General features: G+C 39.9%; 1 protein-coding gene across 7 annotated transcripts; it reads left to right on the forward strand.

Moving 5' to 3' along the window:
* The first annotated feature begins 3,536 nt into the window (after positions 1-3,536).
* On the forward strand, positions 3,537-27,556 carry STAMBPL1 (STAM binding protein like 1). Of its 7 annotated transcripts, XM_038180929.2 has the most exons (13): positions 3,539-3,952; positions 5,237-5,317; positions 6,750-6,843; positions 14,730-14,928; positions 15,783-16,000; positions 17,172-17,247; positions 17,892-17,987; positions 19,343-19,688; positions 20,314-20,438; positions 21,342-21,479; positions 22,154-22,266; positions 24,606-24,705; positions 26,317-27,556. In XM_038180929.2, exons 4-13 carry the CDS (start codon positions 14,848-14,850, stop codon positions 26,371-26,373), a joined length of 1,350 nt encoding a protein of 449 aa, XP_038036857.1. In that variant the 5' UTR covers positions 3,539-3,952; positions 5,237-5,317; positions 6,750-6,843; positions 14,730-14,847; the 3' UTR covers positions 26,374-27,556. The 7 variants fall into 7 exon arrangements, 6 of the variants coding, with proteins under 6 accessions (XP_021134303.1, XP_038036857.1, XP_027315649.1 ...); XR_002406320.4 differs by lacking the exons at positions 5,237-5,317; positions 6,750-6,843 and adding an exon at positions 26,020-26,160 and having other exon boundaries at positions 3,537-3,952; XM_027459848.3 differs by lacking the exon at positions 6,750-6,843.
* The last annotated feature ends 217 nt before the right edge of the window (positions 27,557-27,773 follow it).

Below are 27,773 nucleotides of genomic sequence, written 5' to 3' on the forward strand. Positions count from 1 at the left end.
GAGCCACAAGACCTTCTGCATAAGACTACCCTGCCATCTAAACATACAGGAGCTGGCTTCAGTGGCATAAATCCCAGGAAACCCAACCTCAGAAAATATATGCCAGAGGGAAATCACTTAACTGTTGGACAGACACAGATACTCTCTTGTCTTTCATGCCCACACACCAGTGAATAGTTTGTTCACCCCCTGACTACAAAGAGCACAAACATCTTCATATCCATCACTTGGCAGCTGAGGATTAAGGATATGCAGACATACCAGGCAGCCTGCACACCAAGGACTAGAGCACCCACCCCAAGAAACATTCCTGACACTGCCAGTGAAGTTGTTCCAAGTTCTTATAGGTTCTCGGTTCACCACATCAGTGTTTCTGCCCACTCACCTACAAGATAATCCAAAAGGTGAAATATCAAATCTAAGGATTCGTCAGTATGGGCCAAGACAGAGTAATTCGGGTACTGTGGGTGTTCCTGGGTGGAGGCTAAAGCCCAGATTCCTCAATGCAGTTTTTTAGTAAATTAAATCCATTTGATCATAATCTGGGAGACTGACACCAATATATAAGCAAAACATGTTTGTCTCATGCAATATACAAAACATATGCAAAGGAGATGACACAACCTGTTTGGCACCTGTGGTACCACAGGGAAGTGGGATCACAGTTTCTGGAGAGGTTTGCAGTCCACAGCTCAGAGCAGCTACTCTCACCTACACCATGTTGCTTGTGACCTGAGCACCCCAGAGCTCAGCAGAGGCCTAGCCCTGCTCCTCAGCGTAGCAGAAGAGACATGGCTTTACACACAGTACAAACAAGAGCTCCAGGTCTGAAAGGCAGGGAGCAGGACCAACAATTTGAGCTCAGGTAAAGAAGTGAACGTCTCTTTAAACGGTCTCTCGGCAAAGCCCCTTGCCTCTGCTCACACCCTCCTGCAGCACCACCTACACTGACACAAGCTGCACACCAGAACCTAGCAGCGTGAATCTGCACAAAACATACGATAAAAGGGGCAGAGAACACAGAATCCCAACACCAAACTCATCCCACCCTCACCAGGGGTGCCCTTTCCCTGCTGCAGGATCGGGTCAAACCAGGAACTGCCTCAGACCCTCCATGGACAGAGCACACGGCTCTGCCCGACTGAAGAGAACAAAGAGCAGGCACTGGGGACCGTGCTGTGTGGGAGGTGAAAGAAGGGGGACCTGGCAGCTCTTCAAAACCTGGCCGTGTGGATACATGGCTGACAGCAAGCTCACTCAGCTTGGGAGCAGCCACCAAGGGGCACTCAAGGACATTGGCATCTCCAGAGAGCTTTCAGTGCTCTGCAGGAAGAACCAGCCACAGACACACCCTGCAAGAGGGAAGCGTTCAGGTCAGTGAAACACGGCTCAGAAAAGAAAGCAACATGCAGTGTCTTGCAGACTGAAAACCTAAGTGTCATGATGGAGAACTAATGTTCCAACCTAACATCACCTCTGACCCAAATGACGTTTACAAAGGGTTGCCAAATTGTCTCATGGAAGACAAAAACAATTTCCAAATAGTTTGATCGGAACACTTGCCAATATAGTTTCCTGCAACCAGTCATTATCTTCCTACTAGAATAGATCATGAGTGTAATCCTGTAATGGACAGTGTCTGGGCAAAGAAAAACACCCACCCTTTATACCTCCCCTCACAAGACTGTCACCCCTGCAGCACTGCGAGGAGCCCATGCTCCTCTGCGTCAGGCTGGGCTTAACTCAACAGTCCCCCCAGCACCAAGAAACCACACTGTTATAAATGAAGTCTCAACTCAATTTGAATTTAGTAATATTTATAAAAGGAATATTTATAAAAGGCATAAAAGGCAAGTAAACAGCGCTGGTTGTGCGGGGAGTCTATGCTCCACCAACACACACACACAAACATAACATTGCTTTTACATACTAAACCCGAGTACGCCGATACATATGTACAATTGGAAAAGGTAACAAACAATCCTTTAAGTTCCATGACTTAACAGTCTCCATTTTCCATTCCTTTTCTTGATTACAAACAAGTCTCCGTTTTCCCTTCCTTTTGAACAATACGTCTTGCTTTAAGTTGTCAAGCAACTCAATCTTCGGGCCTTATGTATCCCGTTCTTCCCGGATTGAAGAAAAGCATATCCATCTCCTTTTCAAGGTCAATGAGGCCTGGGTCAAAAGGCACGTCCAGGTCACCTGGCGGCGTAACAGCAAAAGCCTTCGATGGCTGTAGCAGCAGCGGGGCCCATGGCACAGCAGTCGGATCAGTAGAGGAGCCCGCAGCTCCCTCACTGCCTGGCAAACCACACGTTTGTGACTGTGGTCCCACACGGCTCTTTAAGGCCTCAGAGACTGCTCGCCAGGTGCCCAGCAATCCCACTGCAACCTTGTCGTTTTTAGTAGCAGAGTCCCACACCTTGACCTCAATTTGGTCCCATATTTCAGGCTCATAAACTGTCTGACTGTTAATAAGGAGAATAAGCTGTAAGGTTACCAGGACAGTCTTTGTTTCTAAGGACGTATGATTCCCCATAATGCGCAGCTGGTTACCAGCGAGGGGCAGTTGTGTGTACGGGGCCAATTCTCTCAGCTTGAGCTTCTTCCCAGCTCCAGCGCGCCTATTTCCAGAGACTTCCTGTACAAGCTTCTCTTAGCGGTTTGCTGGGTTTGGCCGAACCCATATTCATGAGGCAATCAAAGTGCCTGTTCCCGTCTTGGTCTCCGTCCTGCTAGCCTGTTCCTTTTCATTCCTTCTTCCTACTTCTTTATTGATGATATAACTTCATCGTGTTGCCTTCTTTTTTTTTTTTTTTTATCTTGAGGACAGGCTCCCCTCTTATACCCTTCTCTCCACAGCAGTTCTTTTCAAAACAATTTTTCATTGGTCAAACAGCTTTGCATATAACAGCAACAGCAAACACCCAGAAACTTCCATGCCTTGACGCCTGGAGAACAAGCAACCCGAGACTGCATGGAGCCTCCTGAATCACCCTTCTTTGCTCCCTCCACTCTTTTACATTCCTGATGGCCTCATCCTTAAGAGTCTGATGTTATCATCAACCACAGGGCTTTCCGACCCCTATGGCCACACTCCCACATCTCCCCCTTCTTTATTAATATCAACCATTTTCTTGACATGAATTACCACTCCATATATAACACACACCATGGGGCAAACTGAAGACTTTATTTTATAACACCTGATTCCACATTTTGTGAACCACCAGTTGGAAATACGCAAGCAACCAAGGCAAGGCAGAGCAGGCTGGCAGGGTGAGCAGAGAATCTGTCCCCTGACACGCTGCTTGAGCCTCTCTCAGTGCCACTGGGCGCTGCCAGCCCCCTTGCTGCACCACACGTTCGCCTTGTTCCAGCTTCAGCCCCGCAGCCTTGGAGCCCTCCTGCAAGCAGCACGCTGACCACGGCCTCTCCCCTCGGTAACTCCAGCACCGCTCCCGCCCGGCTCGGGGCTCGGCCCCCACAGCCTCCCGACCGAAATGGCGGCGGGCCCTCGGCAGGCGGGGAGGGGACGAGGCCCGGCGAGCCCCGCCGGGGGTGCGGGAGCGGCCGCAGCCCCCTGCCCTCGCCCCCCTCAGCCCCGGCGGCCGTTGGGCTGCAACGGCGGCCCCGCGGCACGGCGGCGCCCACGGCCGCAGGGCAGGCAGGCGGCCCGGCGGCTCTGCCGGCGCTGGCTCCTCCCTTCGCCCCGCTCCGTGACCCGGCTGCGGCTGCGGCAGCGCAGGGCGTTGCGAGCCGCTCCGCTCCGCTCCGCGGGGAGCCCCTCGCCTCGCCCGGCCCCGCTGGAAGCAGCTGCCGCCCTCGCGGTCGGTGCCCGCGGCCGGGGTAGCGGTGCCCGCAGGCAGCCCCGGGCCCGGTGGGGCGGGAGCTGCCGCTGCTGCGACCCCCCCCGAGCCTGCGGAGCGGCGCCCAGCGGAGCCGAGAGGTGAGGAGGGAGGCAGGTGAGGTGGGAGGGAAGGATGGGGTGCCGGCACCACGTTTGTAGGCGTCTGTTCTGAGAGGCTCGGAACATAAAATGAAAGGTTTAAAAAAAAAAAAAAAAAAAAAAAAGGTGGGGGGTGCGTTGCTTGGCCGTCTGTAACCCTCTCGTGAGGTGTTTCACCTCGTGTGCTGCGTTTTGTACCCACGGTATCTCCGTCGGACCTAAGTTGCCTCCCCATAGCACAGCAAGCAGCACAAAGTGATGTCTCCAAGGCGTGGATGCACTTTCCCTTTTCAGAAGGGCGAGGCAAAGTCTCTTCATCTGGGGGAAGTCAGTTTGGTTGGGGATTTCTTTTGTTTAATGTGCATGTGGTTCTGCTTGTGTGTCCGGGAGGTCATGGGCACGCTTCATGCTGAAAAAGAAAGGTGGTGGGGTTACGCGGTCTTGGGTGGCTGGTGGCTCCTGGGGCTTCGTTCCTCAGGTTCCAAATTTGGAGGAACTTCTGTCTTCACAACTGGGTTTCTCCTCGTTGTAGGCTGAAGTGGCTGACTGTCCAAGCTGGAGTCACACGTTTTTAATAAATTGCTTTGGACCAGCAGGTCCTAGAAAATGGGGTACAAATCCATAATTTCATAAAGTACCCCTAGGAAGAGGCAGTCTAGGTTTGTTGTGGATGTTGCTGAGGCAGTATAGTGAGTTTCGCTGTAACAGCTGGATTTTCTGAAGCCCCAAATGCATTTCTGTCTTGTGTACTGTATATCTGTGTGCTCAGGGTATTAAGTGAATCAGAGGCCATTGTGGACCAATCCAGAGATCCCTAGATCACGGCACAGCGTAGAAAGCTTTGTTTGTAAGTGCTATAGTACAGGTGCAAAATTCGTGTTTATGTTTCTTCTGTAATATTTTAAGCGCTTGTAAATAAAATTCCTGCAATTTGCAGTATTATGTTCAAAAACAGGGTTTGGTGTCTTGATCAATGAGAACACTGTGAAGGCATTTCTCGTGGTTTCCTTTATGTGTCTAAGTAAGTTCAAGATCAGGCTGTAAGTCACTTCCTGGAAGTTAATCACCATGCTGGGGGAGAGTACAAGGTGAGGGGTGTCACGAAATCTTCAACTGCTGCGGGAGTTGCAAGGTGACTTACACATGAAGACACTGAGCAAATGCAGTATAGTAATAAATGTTTGGTCTCTGTTTGCCTAACTTGTATGCATAGGTTTTGGGTTTGTTTGTTTTTTTTTTTCCTTGGTCTTATCTGACTCCTGATATTTTATTTCTATATCAAAGGTTACACATCCAGTTTGTGTGCTGAAACTTAGGTTGCTGACCTGTAATGCAAGTCTTTGTCTACCAAATTTTAATAAACAGGTAACGTTTTGATTGCCTTGCCATAAAACATATTTTCTGGTCACAGTTTTCATTATAACTAGAAGTATCGGTCCATGAAAGCAAGTGATCATGCCAACACAGTACAGATCCTGAATGATCTGGTGCCTGAAGGGTCACGGTGGCTTAGTACTCTTGCTGCACAGGCATCCCTCTTATAAAGATCCACCATTTTGAATCATACGTGGATGATGATACCTCGTGTGATGCCGTGAGTCAGGCACCTGCTCAGACATGACCCTTTGCCCACCACTTCCTACTGGTAGTTCTATATGACTGACAGTTCAGCATGCAGTGTGTTGAAGTGTGTTAGGGAGGCAGTGGGCTCTCTACATAATCATTGCAGAAAGTGCCTCCATCCTTTAGTGTCTGCAAATCACAGTCAGAAGGCCTTCAGAGATTTCTAGCCCTTTCCATTGATAAGGAACAGAGCTTGGATAGGCTGTAAAGATCATCAGACTCATCCTGAAGGGAGAAACAATGAATTTGGAAATTATTTTGGCTCAGAGATAGGCTGTGCCTATCACTGGGATGAACAGCCTGTTGAGCTGCAGGTGTATGAGTTAACTGCACATCACTGTGCTATTAACTTTGAGACCCTGGATAATTGAGCCAAAGTAAAACCAGCTTACAGGGCTGCTCGAGTTACACTCAGTGCCCCTATAAAACACATGCTTATCATTGTTAATCTTAGCAAACTTACAAAAGAGAAAATAGGTATTGTAAGATATTATTTTTTTAACAAGTAGGGAAAAAATGGACTAAAGCACATCAAATTCTTCATATAAAGTCAGACATTCCTGTTTTTTTTTTTCCATATACTCATAGCATGAGAGATCCTCCAGCTAGGTCAGAGGAGGAGGTTAAAGACTTCATTATGAAATCAACAAACTGTAGTATCTTGTATGTTTCTGTAGTATTTATGTATGTTTCTGCAGCATGATGCTTATGCCTGGTTAGGTGGTTACTTGTGTTAGTTGACTACACTCCTTCCTGTAGGTAATAGCACTATCAGTTTTTTTTACCTGCACTTTGTTCACTTAACCATTAGTGCACAAAACAATCAGAATCCATTGAAGTAATGCCCCAATTTGTGTTGTTTGTTTTTTTTTTTTCTTCTAGATTTGAGGCCACAAGGCAGGCATCATTCTTTACAGATAATTTAAAAGACATGAGGTGAACTGTGAATTTGTGTCAAAAATATCTGCTAAACTTAATTCTCCCTTTTTTTGTTACCTATGTTATGAGCTATAACAAATAAGGCAGGATAGGAATTTGTCATCCAGTAGAAACAGAAATTGATCGTTGCAGCTGGTTACTTGCCCTATTAACAAGTGTCCTAATTAGAGGTTATGGAATGTCAAACTGTTACAGAATTAAGTGGCAAATACTGTCAAACTGTTGTCTTTTATAGGAAGAACAGGAAGACTTCTAAACCTTCCTGAGGCTTTGTCTCTGAGAGAAGTGGGGCTACAGGCAGGAAATCTGTGAAACCTGAGAATTTGCAAGTAATCATGCTTTCTCTCTTTCTTGGAAATCTCTGAAGTGTTGCAGACCTCTGTGCTGATCTTAGCCTCTCATTTGTTTCCCTTGGCAACACAGCTTCTTGTCTTCATGATGGAAGTTAGTTTTATCTATGATGATATGTGTTGCAGGTATCTTGTTTCAGTATGTCAACTGAACCATCAAAGAACAAATCATATAATAGGCGTTTCTTTTGTTTCTTCCCTCTTCTGGCTTAATGTGCCCAGGTACACTAACTTTTATGGGGGACTGTTATGGATTTCCTAAAGGAAGAATAGAGCACTGTTTCTCTATGCAATGCCTAAAATATCCTTTTAATGGGTTATTGGAGAGATGCTGTCCTGTGTTGCATAAGTATATTTCAGTCACTGCCTAAAAATTCTACTGATCTGTAAATCTAGTTGTTCTGGTGATACTTTATCAGTTACATCAAAATTGCTTTTCTGCTGAAACTGAATGGTGTTACCAAAATGGGAGAGGGAGAAATTGTGTTTCGTTTTGACAGAAGAAACCACGAGACAAAGAACCATCTGAGTTCACAGGCCACTGGTTCACAGGTGCATGTTTTGGTGTTCAGAACTTCTGGTCTGTTATTCCGGACATTCCCTTAAAAGCAGCTAATAATTGGTGTAGACAGAGCATATTAATAAATCAGGTAGCAAGCCATCATTATCACATACAGCATAAGTGCACAGGGTTACATAACAGTAGCACAGACATAGCAGATCTTGACTTCAAAACAGTCTGTGTAAAAAGGAATGAGAAATAGATGTGGGTCAGAGCCCTTTGTACTCTGAAGTGATGGGAAATGTCTGTGGGTTCCGCAGTCATAGTCTTTGTAGTGGTGGTGCTTCTCCCCAAAGTGATTAATTCAGTTTCGTAGTCAACTTACTGATACCCTAAGTTTAAAACATGCATCAGCACAACCCTCCCATCTCAGTCACTGACCTTCAGCAGTTAACCTCCGTGGGTTGGATCAGTGTCCTGCCAGCTGAATAGGTAAGTGCCAGGTGTTAGGGAGAAACCGAAAGAAAATGATATTAAATTAAGATCATGGCAAAGTGTAAGAGGTCTGAGTGGTGGAATAAACTGTCAGTTTTGAGTTACTGCTTGAGGTGGCAAGTGAGGTTTTCTTTATGTCTGCTTCCTTTTTGTGGAAGGGGAAATAATGAGATGGACTTTATTACCCATGGGTAAAGAGACTTCACATATGCATTTGTGTTGTATGACTTTCTTCCGTACCAGGAACAGAAAGCGTAGATGAGCAAACAGTTCTTTCATGTGTCATGTTGGGTATTATTTGCTTGTTGTAGTGGTTTATCAGATTCTCAGCAGACCTGATAGCAATCTAATTTTATTGAAGTGGTTTCTTAATGCAGTAATATTTGTATCTGTTCCAAAGGGAAAACTGTCCCTAGAAAACATCCGATGGTATGGAAGTAGCTACATTCACAAACTGCAGTCAACCAAATGTTTGCTGAGCAACTTTAAAAGTCTTCAAAGAATTGTTCTCACTTTTTTAGCTGTTGAAAAACACATTTTTGTAATTCATCTTGTTTAGATGAAAATAAAGCTCAATTTTGTGATGTAAGATTGAGCAATGAGTGGTGTAACCATACAGGGAACATTTGGGTTTGTCAGATCAGTGCATGGAAGATCTCTGCACATGATTTCTCCCTCTCAGTGCCGAAGGGGGTAAAGATGCTACTGTTTGTACACCACCAACAGTGAGACCTCCAGAGAGACCTTTAGGCAGCATCTGGGGAGGTGTGTGGGACTGGTCCTTCACAGGAGGAGAAAACAAGGATATAACCATAACCATGACCCACAACCAGGAGAAAGCATTGTATAGCTCAGCAGGTGCCTGTAGGAGCTAGTGAAGCCTAGGAGGAGATCTTGTCAATGCTCTTTAAACATAGCCACAGGGCCGAGAGGCAGTGTTAAATTATGAACCGTTACTGAGACAGGCTTTTCTAGTGCCAAGACTGGTAGCTCCTACCATGAAGAGCAACTTCTCCATTGAATGATGTGGGGTTGTCAGCAAATGGTTCATTGTGGTGCTTCTCTCTGAAAGGCCCTTCTGTTGTTTTGTGTTAGTTGTGGGATTATTTTTTTTTTTCTCTGCAAAAGAGAATGATCTTGCCATGACATTCAGTGCTTTGTTGTTGTGGTGTGTAGTTTTTTTTTTTGTTGTTGTTTTGTTTTTGTTTTTTTTTTTTCCAGAAGAGGCTACTTACTATAGTAGCTGAATCACTTGTTGTAATGGGGAACTGTCGTTTCAAAAAACATGCTGACAGATAAACATGCTGTTTCTTTTTGGAGAGAACCAACAGAAGGCAGTTTGCTGTTTAAGCTGTTTTTAGCATATTTTATATCAAACCCGTGTGTGTGTAAATGATTATGTTCTGTACCAATATGCCTGGCATTTCAAAAAGGGCTTGAATGAGATAGGTGCCTGTATTTCACTAAAGACAGTTTACATCCACTTCAAAACACACAAGTATAGGTATCTGCATGACTTGTTGGCATCAAACAGTCATTTATCTTCATGTAGCAATGACTGGATGTGCTCTATTTCGGGTTTGCTGAGACAATTGAATTCTATTATTGGCAGTTAAAAGGTGTTTTTGCACTTGCTAATTTGACTATTTTAGTGAGGACAGGCCTCTGTGGTTTGAGACATCTTTATTCTATAGTCATCACACCTGATAGTGTAGTAAAACAGACTATTACTGTTTTAGTTTCTTATTGCAGTATTAAAGTAACCTTTTTCTTTTTTTATCATAGAAAGAATGTAGAGCAGCGCTCTCAGGAGTAGCTTATAAAAAGTGAAACTGTGCCATGTTTTAGATCTTTTACTAGCAAATATTTCTAGACCCTAATCACGATGAACTGAAGTGAATGGTTTCTATGGGCATCACATCTGGGCTTTAATTCCACCAAAATAGCAAACAAAGGATGGATATTTCTAAAATAATTTACTACTAAAATACGCAAAGAATAAAGTCACTGTTATTTTTTAACAGAATCATAGCCAGTACATTAAAAAGTGCTGTGGAAAATTTTACCAGTGATCTGTTTAATGCAGCTTTTTAGTAAGACCAGCATTCTAACTATTGACAAGTGCTGCTGGAGTAGTGAAATCAGCGTGTTATGACTAAGCAAGACCTTTGAAATTGAAAAAGTATGTTACAAGGGGGGAAAGTGGAAACTAATGATTAAACTGATACATTGTTAGGTCAGGCTGTTACTTGTTTATAAATCTATAAAGCTCATTCAATATCTAAAAAACTCTTGTGAAGACAGAAGAAAGAAAAGCGGCCCCAAGGCCGCAGCAAGGAGGGGAAACCCATCCTGGTGCTTCTGCGGCCCAAGGGTCTCAGGGCTGCTGTCACCCCAAGCCCCCCACTGGGCCGTGCCTTCCCCAGCAGGCCTTGTCAGAGCCTGGCCGCGTGGCCTGGCTGTGCTCGCGGGTTGCACGTGGCCGGGTTGTGCTCCTGGGGTGTTTCGGAGCCTGCCCAGCTCTGAGCAGAGGTGGTACACACTCCTTCTGCCCAGACTGTGAGCTGGTCCCACACAGGCATCACAAGCACGAGCTGTGGGGCTTTGTTAGCTTGGTACTGCACCTGAGCTAATTGGCCCTGCTGTGTAGCCCTGCATACCGCCTTTCGCTATCACAGGGCACGCTTCTGTAACTTCCAGAATCAGCTGAGGCTGAGCACAGGCAAAGGGGCTCTTGTTTGTCCACGTCCACCCACACTGACAGTTACAAACATGCCAGTGCAGCATACTGTGAGGGTGTTGGAGAATTTGTGGTGAATTATGGTGTTGTACCTCTCAGAAAACCCATGAGCATGTGTTCATCTTCTCATTACCACCTCTGTCTCGTTAGCTTACTCTTGACTTTTGATGATCTTGAAATACTATATGTAGTTTGATGTGCTATTTGCTTAAATATGCAATACTTCCTGATAAAATTGCTGTCTTTCATTCTCCTTTCACTTGGTACCATGCTTGTTAGCCTGAACAGAAAGAATGATTTTAATGCCATTTAAAACACTGTTCTTGCTTTGCTCTGTTTCCTGTGGCTGAAGGCCTTTGATTTAATTAAGCTGGATTTTCAGAATAATTAATCTGTAGTATAATAACGTGGATTGAATAGGAAAATAAGTGGTTTTCTTTTTGAGATGGAAATGGGATTTGGTAAGGAGTGTCTGATTAAATTAGGAAAAATATCTTAACTGTTGAATGGATGTTACATTCTTATATTCTTATAATGATTTTCAGAAAATTCATCATTAGAGAAAACTTAGCATGCTAAATCTACAGACATTTCTTCTTAACCAGATGTTACCTATGTCCCTCTAAATTAGCTGTAGTGCCTGAAATCGGATAGCAGAAAAATGCATGTTTACTCTTAGAATTTAGAGCACTTCACACTAACAGACTCTGACAGCTCCATGCTGGTGTTGCTACTTATCCCACGTGCTTGGGGCTGGATTGTGGTTTACTGTATTTGCATAACTATTTTGTATATCTGAATATAGTTAGTTTCAGTTACATGGAGAGGTCTCCTACTTGCCTTTGTCTTTGCTCTTGTAGAGTAAAGTATGTGTTTATTCCACAAGATAAGTAGTCATTGCTCAGGACTGGGCAGCTCTTGGTAGACTCTGTACAAGTTCATAGGGGGCATTTTTAAAGCCAGCTCCTGCCAGTCATGCCCTCTGAAAGGGGCAGTCTGTCTGTCACCACCTCCACCTTTCTACCGCTTTCCGTACGTCCTGAGCTGAGAAATCACTCAAAGGAAGTAATTAATTAAAATGAGTCTACTTAACTTGAATTTAGGTTAGGTATAACTCGCCTTGAAGTCACTATTGTCAACAAAGCAGAGGTAGAAAAAAATATGGCAAGGGCAAGAGTGCAAAGCTGCAGCATGAGGAACATTATGCGTGGAGGCATACCGGGGAACTGACAAAAGTGTTTGTGGGGGTGGTTTTAGTAAAGCTTAATCTTCTGCCTTTTAACGATTTATAATTCTAGCCAGTGTGCCTGCGTGTTAAGGGTAATATATAGTAGTGTGATCATAAAGCAGCGAATGATCTTTTTAGGACTCTTTTACCTTTTTTTTTTTTTTTTAATTATGCAGCCACTTGTAATAACTAATACATTTGAATCTTGTTTTGCATTTTTGTAAACGTGATACAAATTCATCCTAGTATTTCTTCTTCATTTAAAATGTCTGGGCGTTAACATGCTCCTGAATCTAAGTTTAAAAAGTCCGTTTCCTCTTTTATCTGAGGTGATTTTTTTGCTAACCCCTCGCGCGGTGACCTGACTGTGCTCAATGCCTTGCTCTCTGCAGGGCTGCTTCAGCTTTTCAAAGCCCTGGCACACTTTTGAGGAAGTGTGAGTTTCTGCTGTTACCAGATGTCTCTTGTTTAAAATAACCAGCGTTAGGTATTTTTTTTTTCTTATTATTAATGATTCTTTTTGTTAAAAATTTAAATGAGAAATGTTTGCAAGTAAGGGGTTCTGTGATGCCTTCTTCTGCCAGTTCAAAAGATTTTGGCTGGGGGATACCACAAGCTTCTTTAGCAAGGACTTATTTGAGAATGCTAGCAAAAAAAAAAATAATAAAAACGGTGGCTTCTGTGTTCCCTACTTGCCTACACTAAGATTTTTCCACTTGTCTACCCACTAGGCTGAAAAGTCTTCAAGCTGTGGTAACAGTTGAAAGAAGCATATAACCCATATCCCCTCCTTGGACCGTTTCCATGCTGGATGTTGTAGAAAGTCCATAAGGACAGTGTTTGAAAAGCAGTTTTCTTATATAAGAACTGCTAATTGAAATAGGAACTGAATAAAAAACATTTCTGCACCCTTTAATTTTGAACAGTATTTTCTGGAATAAATTGAACGTCTAGACCATTTTGCAGCATGTCATTCATAGTTATATGCATACCTTAGATCAAAGCCAGCCTTCCAGTCAGTCATTGTGGATCTCCCAGTTGCTATTAGGGGAACTAAGAAAAATATTTTAAATCTGCAAATGATGGATAAGGGAATAAGTGGTTTTAAAATACATGCTTTTTAGTTCTGAGAGTGCTTTTCCTTGTTTGTTTGTTTTATTAATGTTCCTAAGCCACACAGAACATATGAATGCAGTCTCTTACTGAAGATTTGTTCTGAGCATCCGAGCTACAGGGATAGAAAACTAATGTGAGCTCCGTGCTGACCTGGCTTGTAGTCCTCTCCTTTCACAGCCTACCATGGCTACCATTTTCCAACTAAGAAGGCTCTCTAGTGGAACTAGCCACAAGGCACTATAAACATAGCTTTGGTATATACTAAAGCAAAAATATTTCATTATCATGGTCCCATGAGATCTTTCTGCAGCCTGTGAATTGGCAATGAGTAGGACTCTCCTGCCAAGCTAATCGTTTACACCAGAGCTCCATCTTTATAAAATGAAATTGTTTAGAGAACTTTTTCCATCAGTGCTACCACCTCAGCTAATGTTGATATTTTGAGTGCATAAGCCAAGCTCTATTTTTTTCTTCCCAAAAGGGTATCACAAATCATGCAAGTGTTTTGAATGCCTTGAATTGAAAGAAGCTGGCCTTGAAATTGCATTCACAGGTCTGTGAGATACCAGATGAAGAGAATAAAAATCTTGAAAATGCAAAGCAGAGTTGTAAAGTCAAACAAGAATATATTACTTGAGATTAGGTCATACATAAAAACAGGGTAAGGTTGATTCAGTAAGTGTACCATTCCAAAGAAACAGGATGATTCTGATTATTTTAAAGAAAGCATCTTGCTTAAGTGAATGTAAGGTCTCCTCTAACATTTGGTTATAACATTAACACTAAAGATTAAAAGTAAAGGCTGACCTAATAGATAGATGTTGTTAGTTTTGAGAAAAATGAAGACCCAAATACAGAAATCAATACTTTAGGAGCCAGCTAAAATGTGTTAGGATTGTTCTCCTCTAACCCAGAATAGCTCTTAGAGAAGGGTGTGCCGAGAAAGTATCTTCGCTGAACCCTCTGTTTATGCTTCTGTGAAAGCACAAAGCATATGTATTGCAATATATGAAGTGTCTTTGACATTTGGAATCAGATCTGTTTGGACTGAGAGCTCAAAAGTGAAAGGCCACATTAGCAGCTTCATTTTCATATTTCTAGTGTAATTTAAATAACTAATTTCCCTTTTTTTTTATGATGACCACGCCGTGTCTAAATATTTGTCTTTACTTGTTCAGAGCTGTGCAAGGAGTGACTACTATCAGTCAACTTGTCATATTTCATTGTGTTTTGAGTGGTGTTGAAGTCAGCAAGTTGTACAGGTGGAGCACATAGTGCTTGAAATATTTTCTGTATGTTATATTACTGGTATGAGTTTATGTGCTAAGTTTTATTTATAATTATAGGCTTAGTAGGAAAAAAGGTGCTAGATTGATGCTGTTTATAAATATGTTTGTCAAAACATATGCTTAAGGAAGCAGATTTTGTGCTTAGCCTTTGAAGTTTTTTTCACTTAATGCTTGAAAGTTGGCTTGCTTGTGTGTTTGTGCTTCTTGGTTGTGTTGTTGTTTGTTGTTTTTTTTTTCAAGTTACTGTTAAAATTGTAGAAATAATTTGCTATGTTGCATTTGAATCCGCTGTAATAATGTTAGGTCAACTAGCGCACAAGTGTCCTGCAAGGCCTCATGCATTCCTACCTTAAATTCTAGATGCCTCCTAAATTCTAGATTGTTATTAAGTATGTAAGTATTGTGATACTGAAGTGATGAGTGGGTGCAGGCATGCAGACTGATGTGACATTTGAATGTATTTTTAATCTGAATGACTTGTCCTATTTCTTCTAGCACCCAACCACAATCAGCATATTGCTGTTAAGTTTCCCTTGGACTAATAGACTCTGAGGCAGCCTGCTGCAAATATTGAACTGATTGATGCTTCAGTCATCCTGTCCTTCACAGTAAGATGGAGACTTCTGAGAAAAAGAGCGATCTTGGTTTACAGACAGAGAACAACATGGAACAACCATTCAGTATTAGTTCCTTGGTACGTATTACGAAAAATGCTTTAATGGCTTAGCACCCTCTTTCAAATAAGCAACAATTTAAGACCTGTTTAGCAGTGCTGCTGGCAGCTGAAAGGCTGTTTTCTCGAATTCTGCCAGTTCCTCACATGTTCTGCTTGGTTTCATTGGAATTTTATTTTCATGTGTGTGGCTTATGGGGATTTAGCTTGTTTCAGTGATCGTGGTTATAAGAAGTTGAAGTAAATGTTTTGAATAGAAAAAGTAAACCTTTACAACAACATAAGGCAAAACAACTTGCAGTAGCCACTTAATTTAACCACTTAACAGGAAGGTAATGATTACAATAAGCAACTCTGCTTCTTCTTCGGTAGAATCACTTTTAGGTTCTTCGACTCTGCTTCCTCTGAAACTGTAAAATTAACTGTTGATTAACCAGGAAAACATACTGCTTTTTGTTAGGTGACCTGTACCCAGAATTCATATCCAATATAACATATAACAGTAGTTGGCTTAGTCATGCAGATTATTTTAGTAACTTAAAGTAGAACCTTACCGAATTTCATATTTGGGGGATTCTGAAGAGGACGCACTGTTATTTTTGATCACTTCTGCTGAGGTTTACTGTTGTGTTTTTTTTCCTTTTATACGTATGTATATGCATTGAGAGGGAGAAGATTTGGGGAGAGGGATAAGATAATTTTTTACTTTTATTGCAATTGAGAAACATTAAAATATTTTAACTGTTGCTAGTAGTGAGAAAACTGATACCTATTTTGAGAAGCTGAAGATTTCCCTTGAGTTTCTTGAATGACATCATTTACTGAAAGAGAATTGTAGTATCTGGCTCTCCTTGCTAATCTCTGTTCTTTTTCAGAAAAAGCTAGTAGCTATTCCTGACCATACAGACATCTCTGTGACCCCAGAAGAGAGAGTACGTGCCTTAAGCAAACTTGGCAGCAATATCACAATCAATGAAGACATCACTCCACGTCGTTACTTTAGATCTGGAGTAGAGATGGAGCGAATGGCATCAATATATATGGAGGAGGGAAACCTGGAGAATGCTTTTGTTTTTTATAACAAGTTCATAACGTAAGAAACAGTTTGTGGTCATTAGAGCTTACAGTTCTGAGTAAATTAAAACGAAGATTTGCAGTGATAATGGGGCAACCCTTTAGATCAGGAGAACAATGTTTACTGTTTTCTTGCAGAATAGCTGTGCTCTTTAGAGATCTTTACTCTAACCCATCTTTCTTACAATTTCATCTCAGCTGTTTGGGTAATATTCTTATCTGTCTCTTAACTGGCAGGCATGAATTAACCTCATGTACAAAGGCTGAAGTTTACTCTAATGTAAGCTGTATGAGAATCAGGACATAGATGATAATATTGCACAGTGCTATTTAAAAAAAAAAAGAAAAAGATTTTTGCCTTTCTTTTTAGTTTTCATCCCCAAGCTGTTTAAGCATATTTTTTTTGAAAAATATATTGATAGCAGATTTAAACTTTTTGTCTAGCTAGCTTTGCTGTAGGATTGATTAGTTTGTTTTGATACTTCTAAAAGTATGCATATCTTAAATTATTTTTTTTTTAACAATAAGAAACCTCCTTCCCTCCCCTAATTTTTATTATACTCTGAAAACTAAGCCAAATCTTTCTTATTCGACTTTATTTTAAATGTATGTATCTCTATAAAGAGGGTCTGGAGGTGAACATTGCATAAATTGCTGAAAAAATTATTAGCAGCTGAGAATCCTAAACTTTTCTGCAGCTAAGCATTGACAATTCTGTGATAATTTAGATGTCTGGATGGGTTAATAATACTGCAGTTAGCTGTGCAGCTTAGTCTGGTAAAAATAACTACTTTAATGATAGTCAGTGCTTTATTTAAGGTTCAGCATTTCAGCTAAGGAGACAGATTAAGACAGCAGAAATAAGATTTAGTAATACTGGCCATGGTGGGTTTTTTTTTCAAGTGCTGAGTTCTAGTTAATCCTGTTTTAATCAAGCCCACTACTAAAGAGAAACACAGTATATTCAGGTGTAGAAAATAAGCTCCTGTCATTATCCTCTGTGTCCATACAAGTCCGTACAAGAGATTAAGTGGTAATTTAAACAAATGAACGTATAGAAACCAGCTTGAAGTCATGTGGAATTCGGTGTCTAACAGTTATAACTTGGGAAACTGATTTCTCTGCCAAAGTAAAAGCTAATGTAGTTATTCCTCTGGTTACTAAGACAAACATGCTGTTTAATTTTCTAGCTTGTTTGTGGAAAAACTGCCCAGTCACCGAGACTATCACCAATGTGCAGTACCAGAGAAACAAGTTATTATTAAGGTAGGGTTACTGTTTCCTGAACTTCAAGAAATCTTTCCTCTATTTCTGTTCTTTCCTATCATTCCTTTTCTCCCAGTGCAAACGTAGTCCAAGGCAGCCAATGCAGTTTGAAATTCTGATAACTTTGTCAAGTCATTTATGTTTTATTTTGGTTTAACCACTTGATCATTACTGAAAGTTAATTTATCATTCTATAAGGAGAACAAGAATGGTCTCTGAATAAGTCAGTAAATTGTTGGAAACACAAGTATATTTCTGAAATAGTAGTTGGCCCTAGTTTTTTTTATAAAACACATCTACATCAAAAACGTTGGTTATCACACACCTGTTAAACAAGACAGAGATAACAGATCACTAGAAAAAATGATCTTTTCCTAAGATAGCAAGTAGTCTTGTTATAGGTAGCTCCTTTCACTGATAGAAACTAATATGGCATTATTTAAAATCAATGTACTAAGCTTAATAAGATGATGATTTATTGTGTATTTCTTCTTTTCTTTCCTGGGAGAAGAGCAGTATTTCTTTATTATTTTTTATTTTTAAATCCATATTACAGATGAATGTGGTTTTCAGGTGGTCCTTTTATGAAGTAAAAAGTTAACTTACCTGTCTTTCTACCCTACCCCATCCCACCCCACCTAAAGAAACTGAAGGAGGTTGCATTTCCACGGACAGATGAACTGAAGAGAGATCTTTTAAAGAAATATAACTTAGAGTATCAAGAATACATGCAAAACAAAGTAAGTTCCATGTGGTTATGAAATCGTTGTTGTATGAATATTTTTCTATTGTATAAGAATTCTTAAAAATAAAGCAGTAAAATAGCAGTTCTGCAAGACCATAGTCACCCAGCAGACTGCTTAGAATGACTTTTCATGTCTCAGAATGTGATCAGTTGGTCATTTGAAAATAAGTAATGCACATGTGAGCTTGGAAATACATGTTCTGTCATATTTACATATTGATAGTCAAAGAAAATCAGAATAGGTCTTCAGTACACTCTGGTTCAATTTTATAGACGGTATTTTTCAGAGATTTTTGTAAGTATATAGAAAACACCTGTTGACCCTGAATTTGTTCATTTCAATTTATCCCGTTTGAGTCTTTAAGTAACAGTAAATACCTGCATATTTGTAATGAAGTCAATGAAGACAGGATCTGCAGTTTTAAAAACTTGTGTTGGAAAAGAGTGTCTGGGGAAAAAATATCTTTTCTTTCCTTCCCATGAAATGTACCTAGGGAATTATGGAGAGGGGGAAAAAAAAAAAGGAAACCACCACACCAAAAAAAAAAAAATAAAAATCCTGTCACTGATTTGTTTGAGGCTTACTTTCCCACTATATTTTGGATGATAAGAAATGACTTTGTTCCAGTTTTCTTATTTGCTTTTAAAGAAGCTTGGTGCTCTCCCTGTAATGGGGGTAGGAAAAACTGCTGAAACCTGAAGCTTACCTATCTGGAAGAGCAGTTGGCCCGGGGACTGGGGGCAGAGCCCAGACAGGTGGCAGAGATGGCATTAAATGTGTCTGAAACTGGGGAGGGCACACACAGAGAGCTGAGATATGCCCCTGTCAGTACAAGGACCAATCCAGGGAAGGCTAAGGAAAGAAAGAAGCAGGAGAAAATTGACATATCCAAACAGAAACAACAAGCAATAAACCAGGTAATAACAAGGATTATGAAATCTACCCAGAAAAGCAATGTGCATGTGGATCTCTTGCTGCACTGCAAGTTGTAAGGACTTCTCATCTCTTTACCACCACTGTTCTGAAAACTCCTTCACTGCCTATATTGCAGTGGCTTAATAAGGCAAGTGCTCTCACTACTGGAATAAAACACAGAGCATCATAGGTAGGCATGCTGCAAGCTTTGTGTTGGAAGCTTCCTTGCTTGTGGTGTTCCGTTCCATATCTTGCTGCTCTGGGGGGCCAGAGCTGTATTTGGCACTTCAGCCAACAGGTTTCAAAAGGCTTTTAAATGTTAATGACAGGGTTTGATGGTTTTGTTGAACAATTGGATTGCTTCTTTCCTCATTTTTGTAGTTTATATATATATATAAAATTCTGAGAATGTAACTGTTTTGCATATGTTTCAGAACAAATGTAAAACTGAATTTCTGAAGAAACTAGAACAGCAGAGGCTAATAGAGGCAGAGAAGAAACGAATTGCACACATGCGGCAACAGCAGCTTGAATCAGAACAGTTTCAATTCTTTGAGGATCAACTTAAGAAGCAAGAACTAGCTCGGGATCAGAAAATTAAAGACAGCATGGTTATGTCTGAACAGATAGATGGAAGTATGCTATCTTGTATTTCCGTACCTGAGAACAGTTCCTTATCTACCACATTGCTTGAAAAAAATGAGAAGAGTGGCTCAACTGGACATTCACCTCCAGTAAACCGGGCCCTAAAGCCAGCAGCTGCTTTAAGTTCTGTTCAGAGTAAGTGCACAGATTTTGTACTCTTTGTCTGCTGCTCTGCTGCTTATAGCAGTCCACACATTGTATATGCATATGATGATGGTTGGACTTGATGATCTTAAAGGTCTTTTCCAACCTAAATGATTCTATGATTTATTCCCTTTGAGTGTGTCTGTAGCGAAATAAGCATGAATAGGTTAATGTACACACAACAGTTCTATATATTTTCCTTGTTTTAAGAGAAAAAAAAATCACACTTTCCATCTGAGTGCCAGTAAATGGAGATGGAACCTCAGTGTTCCTATGGTCTGAATATTGTCAGGGGCTTCAAGGGAACAGAAGCAGAACCTGCAGGGGTCTCAGTCAGAGAGGCTTTTTGAAAAACCCTGGCCTGTTAAATGGGATCAACTCACTGTCACCTTAGATGCATGCTAGCTAGGTTATACCTCACTTTGGCATGACGTGCTTGCACTGTAGATGTAGTCTCATTAGAAATGTGTGATGTGATAATTCCTTAATCTTTAGTAATTTCCTGTAACTGTGTATATTGCCTTATTTTAAGGAACTTCACTGTATAAGCTACATATGCCTTTTTATTTCTCTCTCTCTCTCTGTCTCTCTCTTTTTGGTTTTGTTTGTTTGTTAGCTCAATTGGCTGAAGCACTCAGAGGTGTAATTTTACCCAGGGATCTCTGTCACAAATTTCTGCTGCTAGCAGAGGCAAATACATTAAGAGGAATAGAGACATGTGGAATTCTCTGTGGAAAACTGGTACAGTTCAACCTTCAAATTCATATGGGGAAGACATTTTTGGTAGTGTAATATTTTCCTGTAATATGCTGACTTCAGAGCAAAAGAAGATTTAAACAATTAGTCTTTAATGTAACTAACATCATAGTATAACCTGAGTGGTCACTTCACCAGTGAGGCCTGCAGCTTGCCTTATTGGGGGAATACTTGATCAAAGAACCCTGCTGTTGTCATAAATTTTATTTTTTTTCAGTATACTGTACAATACAGGCTTTTTCAAGTACTTTCTTAGCATTCATCTAAGCTAAGTGAGGTTTAGTTACAGGACAATGGAATATAAAGACTGTTAGAATCTACTGGGGTCATCAAATTCATAACAGCAACAGAACAGAAAAGAAACCACCACCCCTATCAACCTGTAGAACATCTGATTTTCATTTTTTTTTTTCCTGTTTTATTTTTCCCTTGACCTAGATAGCAGTGTCCTTTCAGAGCAGGGGAAGATGTCTTGACTAATGCTGACATACAAAGAATTTTGAAGATGATGTCCAGTTGTATTTAAGTCACGTAAAGGGAAAGAATAGCAAGAGTAGTGATGTTCCAAGGTGCACAGAAAATAATAATTCTCAAACCTCTTTTCATTCCGATGTTTTTATTTTTTTTAAATGACATCTTTTTCACAGTGGTTTCTGTGACCATTTCAATACAACAATCTTATGCTGTTATTCATAATACCCTGTATGTTTCCATGATAACATGCTAGGGCATGTTTTCAGGTGTACTAGGTCAGGTAGTGGTGTGGCAGTCACTGCAGATACACCACTTTGGTTTAGCTGAAAGACGGACCTGCTTCAGATTCTCATTCAGCATTTATTCAGTAGTTCAATTGTTTCACTCTAAGTTATCTCAACATTTGTTTTACAGACACACAATGAATTTACTATTACCCATGTAATAGTGCCAAAGCAATCTGCAGGACCAGACTACTGTGACATGGAGAATGTGGAAGAATTATTTGGTATTCAGGATCAGTATGATCTCCTCACTTTGGGCTGGATCCATGTATGTATGTCTCACAGATTCTGGCTTTCTGCATCAGCTCTGCATACTATATGTAAACAACTCTGTAAAAAAATAAAGAAATAACTGGCATAATACAAATGAATTTGCTCACCTAATTCTAGTCATAGTGATGTAAATGAACTTTAATGTTCTCCGCAGATAATGAGAATCTCTTAATCTATGAAGTTGAGGCATCCTGTTTACACAATAGAGCCTGCTTTTGCTATTGCAACTTTTGTTTATGTCTGTTTGTGGGTATTTTATTACATTCTAATGCCACTTCTTTTCCATTGTATTCAAAATCCTTTCAAAGTTTTGGGGGTACTGTGTTGCTTAAATTCTGTATTAATTACGTGGAGTGTGATTTCACTCTTAGAGATTTTGAACAATCAAGTAATTTCCCTTTTGTCCTGTGCTTTTTCATTCTACTTTTTTTTCCCCACCATGATGAGAAAACTGCTTGTACATCTGGGCATGAATGTGTTCCCGTGAACTTTATAATGAAAAACTACTCTAGCAATGTAGAATCTGGGTTAATCGTAAATTAAGAAACCAATCTGGGGAAAGTACTGATGCATTTATGAGTTAAAAATTATTGTTTCTTCTTGAATGCATGTTGAGCTTGACTTATAAGGAGTATTTCATGATGTTGAGTTTTCCCTTCCTTTTTGTAGACACATCCAACACAAACTGCATTCTTATCCAGCGTTGATCTTCATACGCATTGCTCTTACCAGCTAATGTTACCAGAGGCCATTGCGATTGTTTGTTCACCAAAACATAACGAGTGAGTTCTGATTTTTGTAAGTAATATGTAGATATATTCCCCCACTCCTTATCTTAAAATGTGATCAAATGCAAACAGCACATGTCAACTGGGGTGAAGGACAGGAATGGGCATATCATGAGTTTTTCTTTAGTCTGTTTAGACTTGCATTCCAGTCAGTCTGTATGCACGGTATTGTTTCTGGCTTCTCTCTCTCCTCCCCTGTTTGTAGCTCCAGGTTTTAAACTTTGATTTATTTTTATACTCTACTTAACCAAGTAGTAATAACAGGAGCTGTTTTACTGTAGACTTCATTGCCTGTGGCTTACCACAGAGCTCTTGTCATTCTGTCTGATGAAGGAAATGGAAGGGTAAGACATTTCTGTGACTAGAAATTTGTAGGATGATATGAAAATTGCAGTTTTGGGAGTAGAAAGATAAAGGACACTTTCCCTATTAAGGTCCTATTTTCATATTTCATAAAATGCAAGCAGTAAGTATGTGGAAAAACCTGGAACTGTATAACAAATGATGTGAAGATTTACAATGTAATAGGCTATACAGAAACATTGTTAAGTCTCCATCCTTGGAGATAAAATTGAGTGGAATAAGGTCCTTGGCAACCTGCTCAAGGTGATTCTACTTGAGCAGAGAATTTTGACCAAATTATCAGAGGTTCCTTCCAACTTTGACAACTCAGTGATTATTCTTTGGTGTGCTTGACATTTCAAGTCTCTGTGGCTAACTCCGTTGTTTAGTTTGTACCTGTCTTCAGCCTGCCTTTCTGGTCTTCTGCCCACATAGATGACTCCTATTATAGTTGGCCAACTTCCCATATGGGCCATTCAGGTAGCAGAGCTGTAAATAAAGCTTGAGTGATAAGTGCATGACCATTAGGCTTTGAGACTTTGAGCAGCAGCGTTTGCATACCTTCCGAAATCTCTGGCCTTGTAAACTGCTTTCATAGCTTTTGCTCGTCTGCTACTGCTGTCTGTAACATTAATTGATCAGATGTTGTCCTGCAGTTTTTAGGTGATTACTTTTTTGTTAAAATAAGCATAGGTTTAGGTGTGGCCATGGTAAATCAAATAGACAGCAATCAGCAGTAATGCTTTATAAGTATTATATACATTTATATATATATATATATTATACAATAATAAATTATATATATAACTATATATTTTATATATAATCATATATGTTTGTACTATATACATTGTTTATTATACATATATATTATATGATATGATGTATAATATATAATATAATACTTTATAATTCAGTACTACATATTGGGCTACACTTTGATACATTCTCACTAGATTATTTCTTAGATTTTGGTGTATCTCTTTTTTGGAACTAGAAGTGTCAAGCTGCTTCTACTGCACCCTAAATGCAGCAAAAATGCTGCTAACAGGACTAGACTCTGGTCAGATTTTGTTGCCAGCTGTGACTGTGCTGTAGATGAGTATCTATGGAGCATTTTGTTGAGAAACAGTTACAGCATATTGGCACACTTTGAGGTAGGATTCTGTTCGCATATGTGGTATGCACAGCAGTACTCTGTGCCAAAGCATCATCTACAGGTGGCAAAAGAGGTCCTTGCTTACCAGTATGCTGCTTTCGTTGGTCTAAGCAAGATCCCAAGCATATGTAAATAAATAATGCAATAAATGCTTCTTGCTTTGTCTTCTCAGTTTGCAAATCTTTTTCATCTGACAAAATAATGTTGATTTCATGGAGACTTCTTACCTGAATATAGATTCAATATCCCTCCAAAGCCAGGCCTTTGAGTCGATCTGTAGAGGCAGTGGTTTTTTTTTATAGATGTGTGGTTTGTTTTTGTTTGTTTGTTTTTAAACTACTTATTCTGTACTCAAAGTAGAGTGTTAGATCATATATATTCAGCAGTGGTTTTTTTGTAGTGCTTTGTATTACTTGATTACCTAAAGCTACCTAGAAGAGTGATTGGGGAGGATGTATACTCCCAGTAGCTACTTAGAGAGCTTCAAGGCTGTTCTTTTTGTGTTGCCCCTCTAGAGTTCAGTGAGTGAAATGCAATCCAGAGCAGACATGGATGCTCTGTGGCTGTTCCTATATGAATTTACCTCCTGCCTTAGTGGGCTAAACTGCCTAATAGGAATAGCACCAAGTATTGTGTCTTCTCCCCCCATTTCCTCACCGCGTCTCCCTTCGCTGCAAGGTAACTCCTATAAGGTTCAACCCAACCTTAGCTCCTGTATATCAGAGGTTATTGAGTACCCTCACATTGTCCTTCTGTTTAGCTAAGTATGTGAATATGTGCAGTTGTATTATGGGGACAATAAATAACAGTAGTTCCACCTTTTGCTTTCCAGCACTGGCATCTTCAGACTTACTAATGCTGGCATGCTTGAAGTTTCTGCCTGTAAAAAGAAGGGATTCCATCCACATACAAAGGATCCTAGGTTATTTAATGTAAGTATATAATCTATATAATCTGGTATGGTTTTGACTATTCAAATTCTTGCCCGTGGTTCTAATGCAAGCAGAAATTGTAGCTGCTTCAGATTAGGTTTCCTTCTACTTTCCCCCATCTTAATAACTCCTTATGCATACTTCTCTGACAAAGGCAGACATCAGGAATCTGTTCAAGCAGTTAGTAGCAGCCCTGAGATGACTTTTGTTACACACTGCCATTGAGATAGTGGACAGCCAGAGGTAGTTGCTATCAGTTGTTTTCAGAAGAAGCAAAAGCCACAGATTCAAGTAGGAGTTGTTCCTGAGTGCTTCAGTTTTTAAACAAAAACAATTGTGTTGTCCCACCAGACAGCACATCCCAGCTGCTAAAAAGTGCAGTTATGAGTAGATTAAATCTATTTCCTTCATTTCCCATTTTCTTGCAGTTTCTCAATAAGCTTTTCTCAGTAACTACCACATCTTTTAATGTTGTAATAGCATGATATACTATATGAATGACTGAACTGTATAGTCATTCAGAATTATCAGAAATGCCACTGCTATCTGGAAGAAAACCGTATTTATCTTTGAATAATTAAGATTTTTTTTTAATGAGACTCTGTTAAAATAGACAACTACTCATAACTCTAACTCAAAGTAAAATGATTAAGAGCAAGTAATATTAAAAGATGACTTTACCAAAAAGAAGTATTTTTTTAGAACTTCCAGAATATCAGTACTACTCAAGGAGAGTTTAAATTATTTGTTTTGCTTTGTTCTTACATCATTGACCCTAGGGGTATTGAGAAGCTAGTCCAAGTCAGAAAAAATATTTATGCTTTTGTTCCAGATAAGCTCATTTGGGTAGTCCTTTACTGACTTAGTTTACGAATTAAGTTACTGGCCACTTGAGCACATTTATAAACAGTAGATGCATTGCTGGTATCACATATCAAACAAATATCCTTGCAAGTACAATCCCCAAAACATATTTATCTGCCAGTAAGAACAGCAAGATCACAGAAGTTTTTCCTGGAAGAAAAATATCAGGGGTGTGTTAATATAGGAAGCTTCCTGAAACCTGACTAGAACAAATCTAACATGCATCTGTCAGGTTTTTTAAAAAAGTTCTTCTCCACAGATTCAACACATGCTGTTACTTAGAGAAGGCTGTGGCTAAAGACACAAGCTAGTCCTAAATGCTTAAAAAAAAAAAAGTGGGCAGATAGCTGAAGCTACTGCAGAAAGAGAACAGAGTTTACGCTTCCCTTGCTGTTGCCCTCCATGCACCTGATCTAATGCAACACACAGCTCCTTCTCTCTCCCTTTCAGATATCCCATGCTGTGATACGTAAAGCATAGCACTGAACTATAATCTGCTTCAGAAGCCAAGCACTAAACTATATCCTCTGTAGAAATTTTCTGTTTCCATGTTGTAGTCCTTGCTTTATTCAGCAGTCTACACCTGCGAAGGTAAGGTTTGCCTGTAAACAGGCACAGTGATAGGTATAGTCCAAGTTGAATATATAGCACATTAAGCAGGCTCAGAAAATTAAAAAGACACTATTGTCTAAAATACGCAATTTTACTGAAACTTATTTGTGAGTAATGCATTGATTTCTTCTGCAGCCATGTACCCATGTGGTTGGAAAAGACATAAAGATAATTGTGCTGGATCTGAGGTGATACAGATGGACAATAACAAGTTGCTAAAAAAAATGGTCAAAAGAGAAAAATGGCTTCCTGTTTTTCCTACATTTTCAGAAATGACTTTTATATTTATACATTTTAGATTGAATGGTTTGATATTTATTGCTTTAGCCTGTTTTGAAGTTATTTTGTTGCTCTGTCAAGATGGAGTTCAGTGGCATTACCCCTGAATCTGTAAAAGCATCATCTCGCTAAAACCAACAATAAAACAAACTTCAAATAACAGAAATGAAGTTGAAATAAGTAATGCTTCCTTTGTCATTTGTTAGCAGTAATTGCTCTCTGAGAACTATAGTTTTTTTTAACAGCTTTTTAAGACTTTCAGCTACTTAAATCTATTCACTGCTTCAGTGAATTTACATTATATGTGGTAGAGACAAACACATTGGTTCAGCGATTTTTGTTTTCATCCTTATATAGCTCGTGTTTCGACTAAGCCATTAAACAGAAAACACAAGTCCTTTACCTGAGTGCTGACCCTCATAACATCCTGGAATAGCAGAGAGGTTTTGGAGTCCCGTGGAAAACTGTGTTTTCTCCAGCAACCCTCTAGCAGAAACTCCCATTTGAAATCAAGTTCTGATCCTGCAAGGGATTCCCTGGATCTGTCTAGAGCTAGATTAAAAGATCTGTCTAGAGTTAGAAGGAAGAATCGTACAAAAATGTTTGCTCTTACAAGAGTTTATTTAATATCTGCTCCAAGAACCTAGATGGCCTATACTTTAAATAATAAGGTTAGTACAAAAACGTTTGGAACGTGCTAACAGAAGATGGACAAGATCTGAAACCCAACAGTTACGCAGTCACAGTAAATAACAGGTGCTATTGCAGAGTTTACAGCTTGAAGATAAGGAGCAACAGGTAAGTGAGGTAAATAAACTATTGAGTTTAAGACAGGAAAAGAGGTAACAAAAATAAATAGCATCCTTTATCCTGAACTCTAATGAATACAGAGTGCAGCAAGTTCCTTAGAACTGACCTTTTCCAGGTCTGCCTTGTGATTACTTTATTCATACATATATATATATATATACTTGTAAGACAGTAGTAGTACTGGCTTCAACTTCTATGCATATACTTCTATTTTAATATCAATTTCAATGTATTTAAGACATAAGTGGAATCAGAAAAGTCACAGAAAAAGAAAAAATTCTAAAAACATTTTAATCTGCTCTGATTACATTATATTCCCTTATGTATCCCACCCCACCCCTGCAAAAAAAAAAAAAAAGTTCTGAAGAGCAAGTGTATTAAGCCAGCTTAATTACCCTTTAGACCTTGCTAGAAATCCAAACAACAAAAATAGGCTACACTCATCCTGAGGACATGTAATAGAAAAGTCACGTGTTCAATCTAATATCAGAACTTAGGTATGC

This window comes from Anas platyrhynchos, chromosome 6 (assembly GCF_047663525.1).
Source record: "Anas platyrhynchos isolate ZD024472 breed Pekin duck chromosome 6, IASCAAS_PekinDuck_T2T, whole genome shotgun sequence".
NCBI lineage: Eukaryota > Metazoa > Chordata > Aves > Anseriformes > Anatidae > Anas > Anas platyrhynchos.

Coding starts and splice junctions, on each gene's coding strand:
- STAMBPL1 (XM_038180929.2), top strand. CDS start 14,848: ATGGAGACTTCTGAGAAAAAGAGCGATCTTGGTTTACAGACAGAGAAC. Junction 14,929..15,782: donor CATTCAGTATTAGTTCCTTG/GTACGTATTACG, acceptor GTTCTTTTTCAG/AAAAAGCTAGTAGCTATTCC. Junction 17,248..17,891: donor AGAAACAAGTTATTATTAAG/GTAGGGTTACTG, acceptor CCCCACCTAAAG/AAACTGAAGGAGGTTGCATT.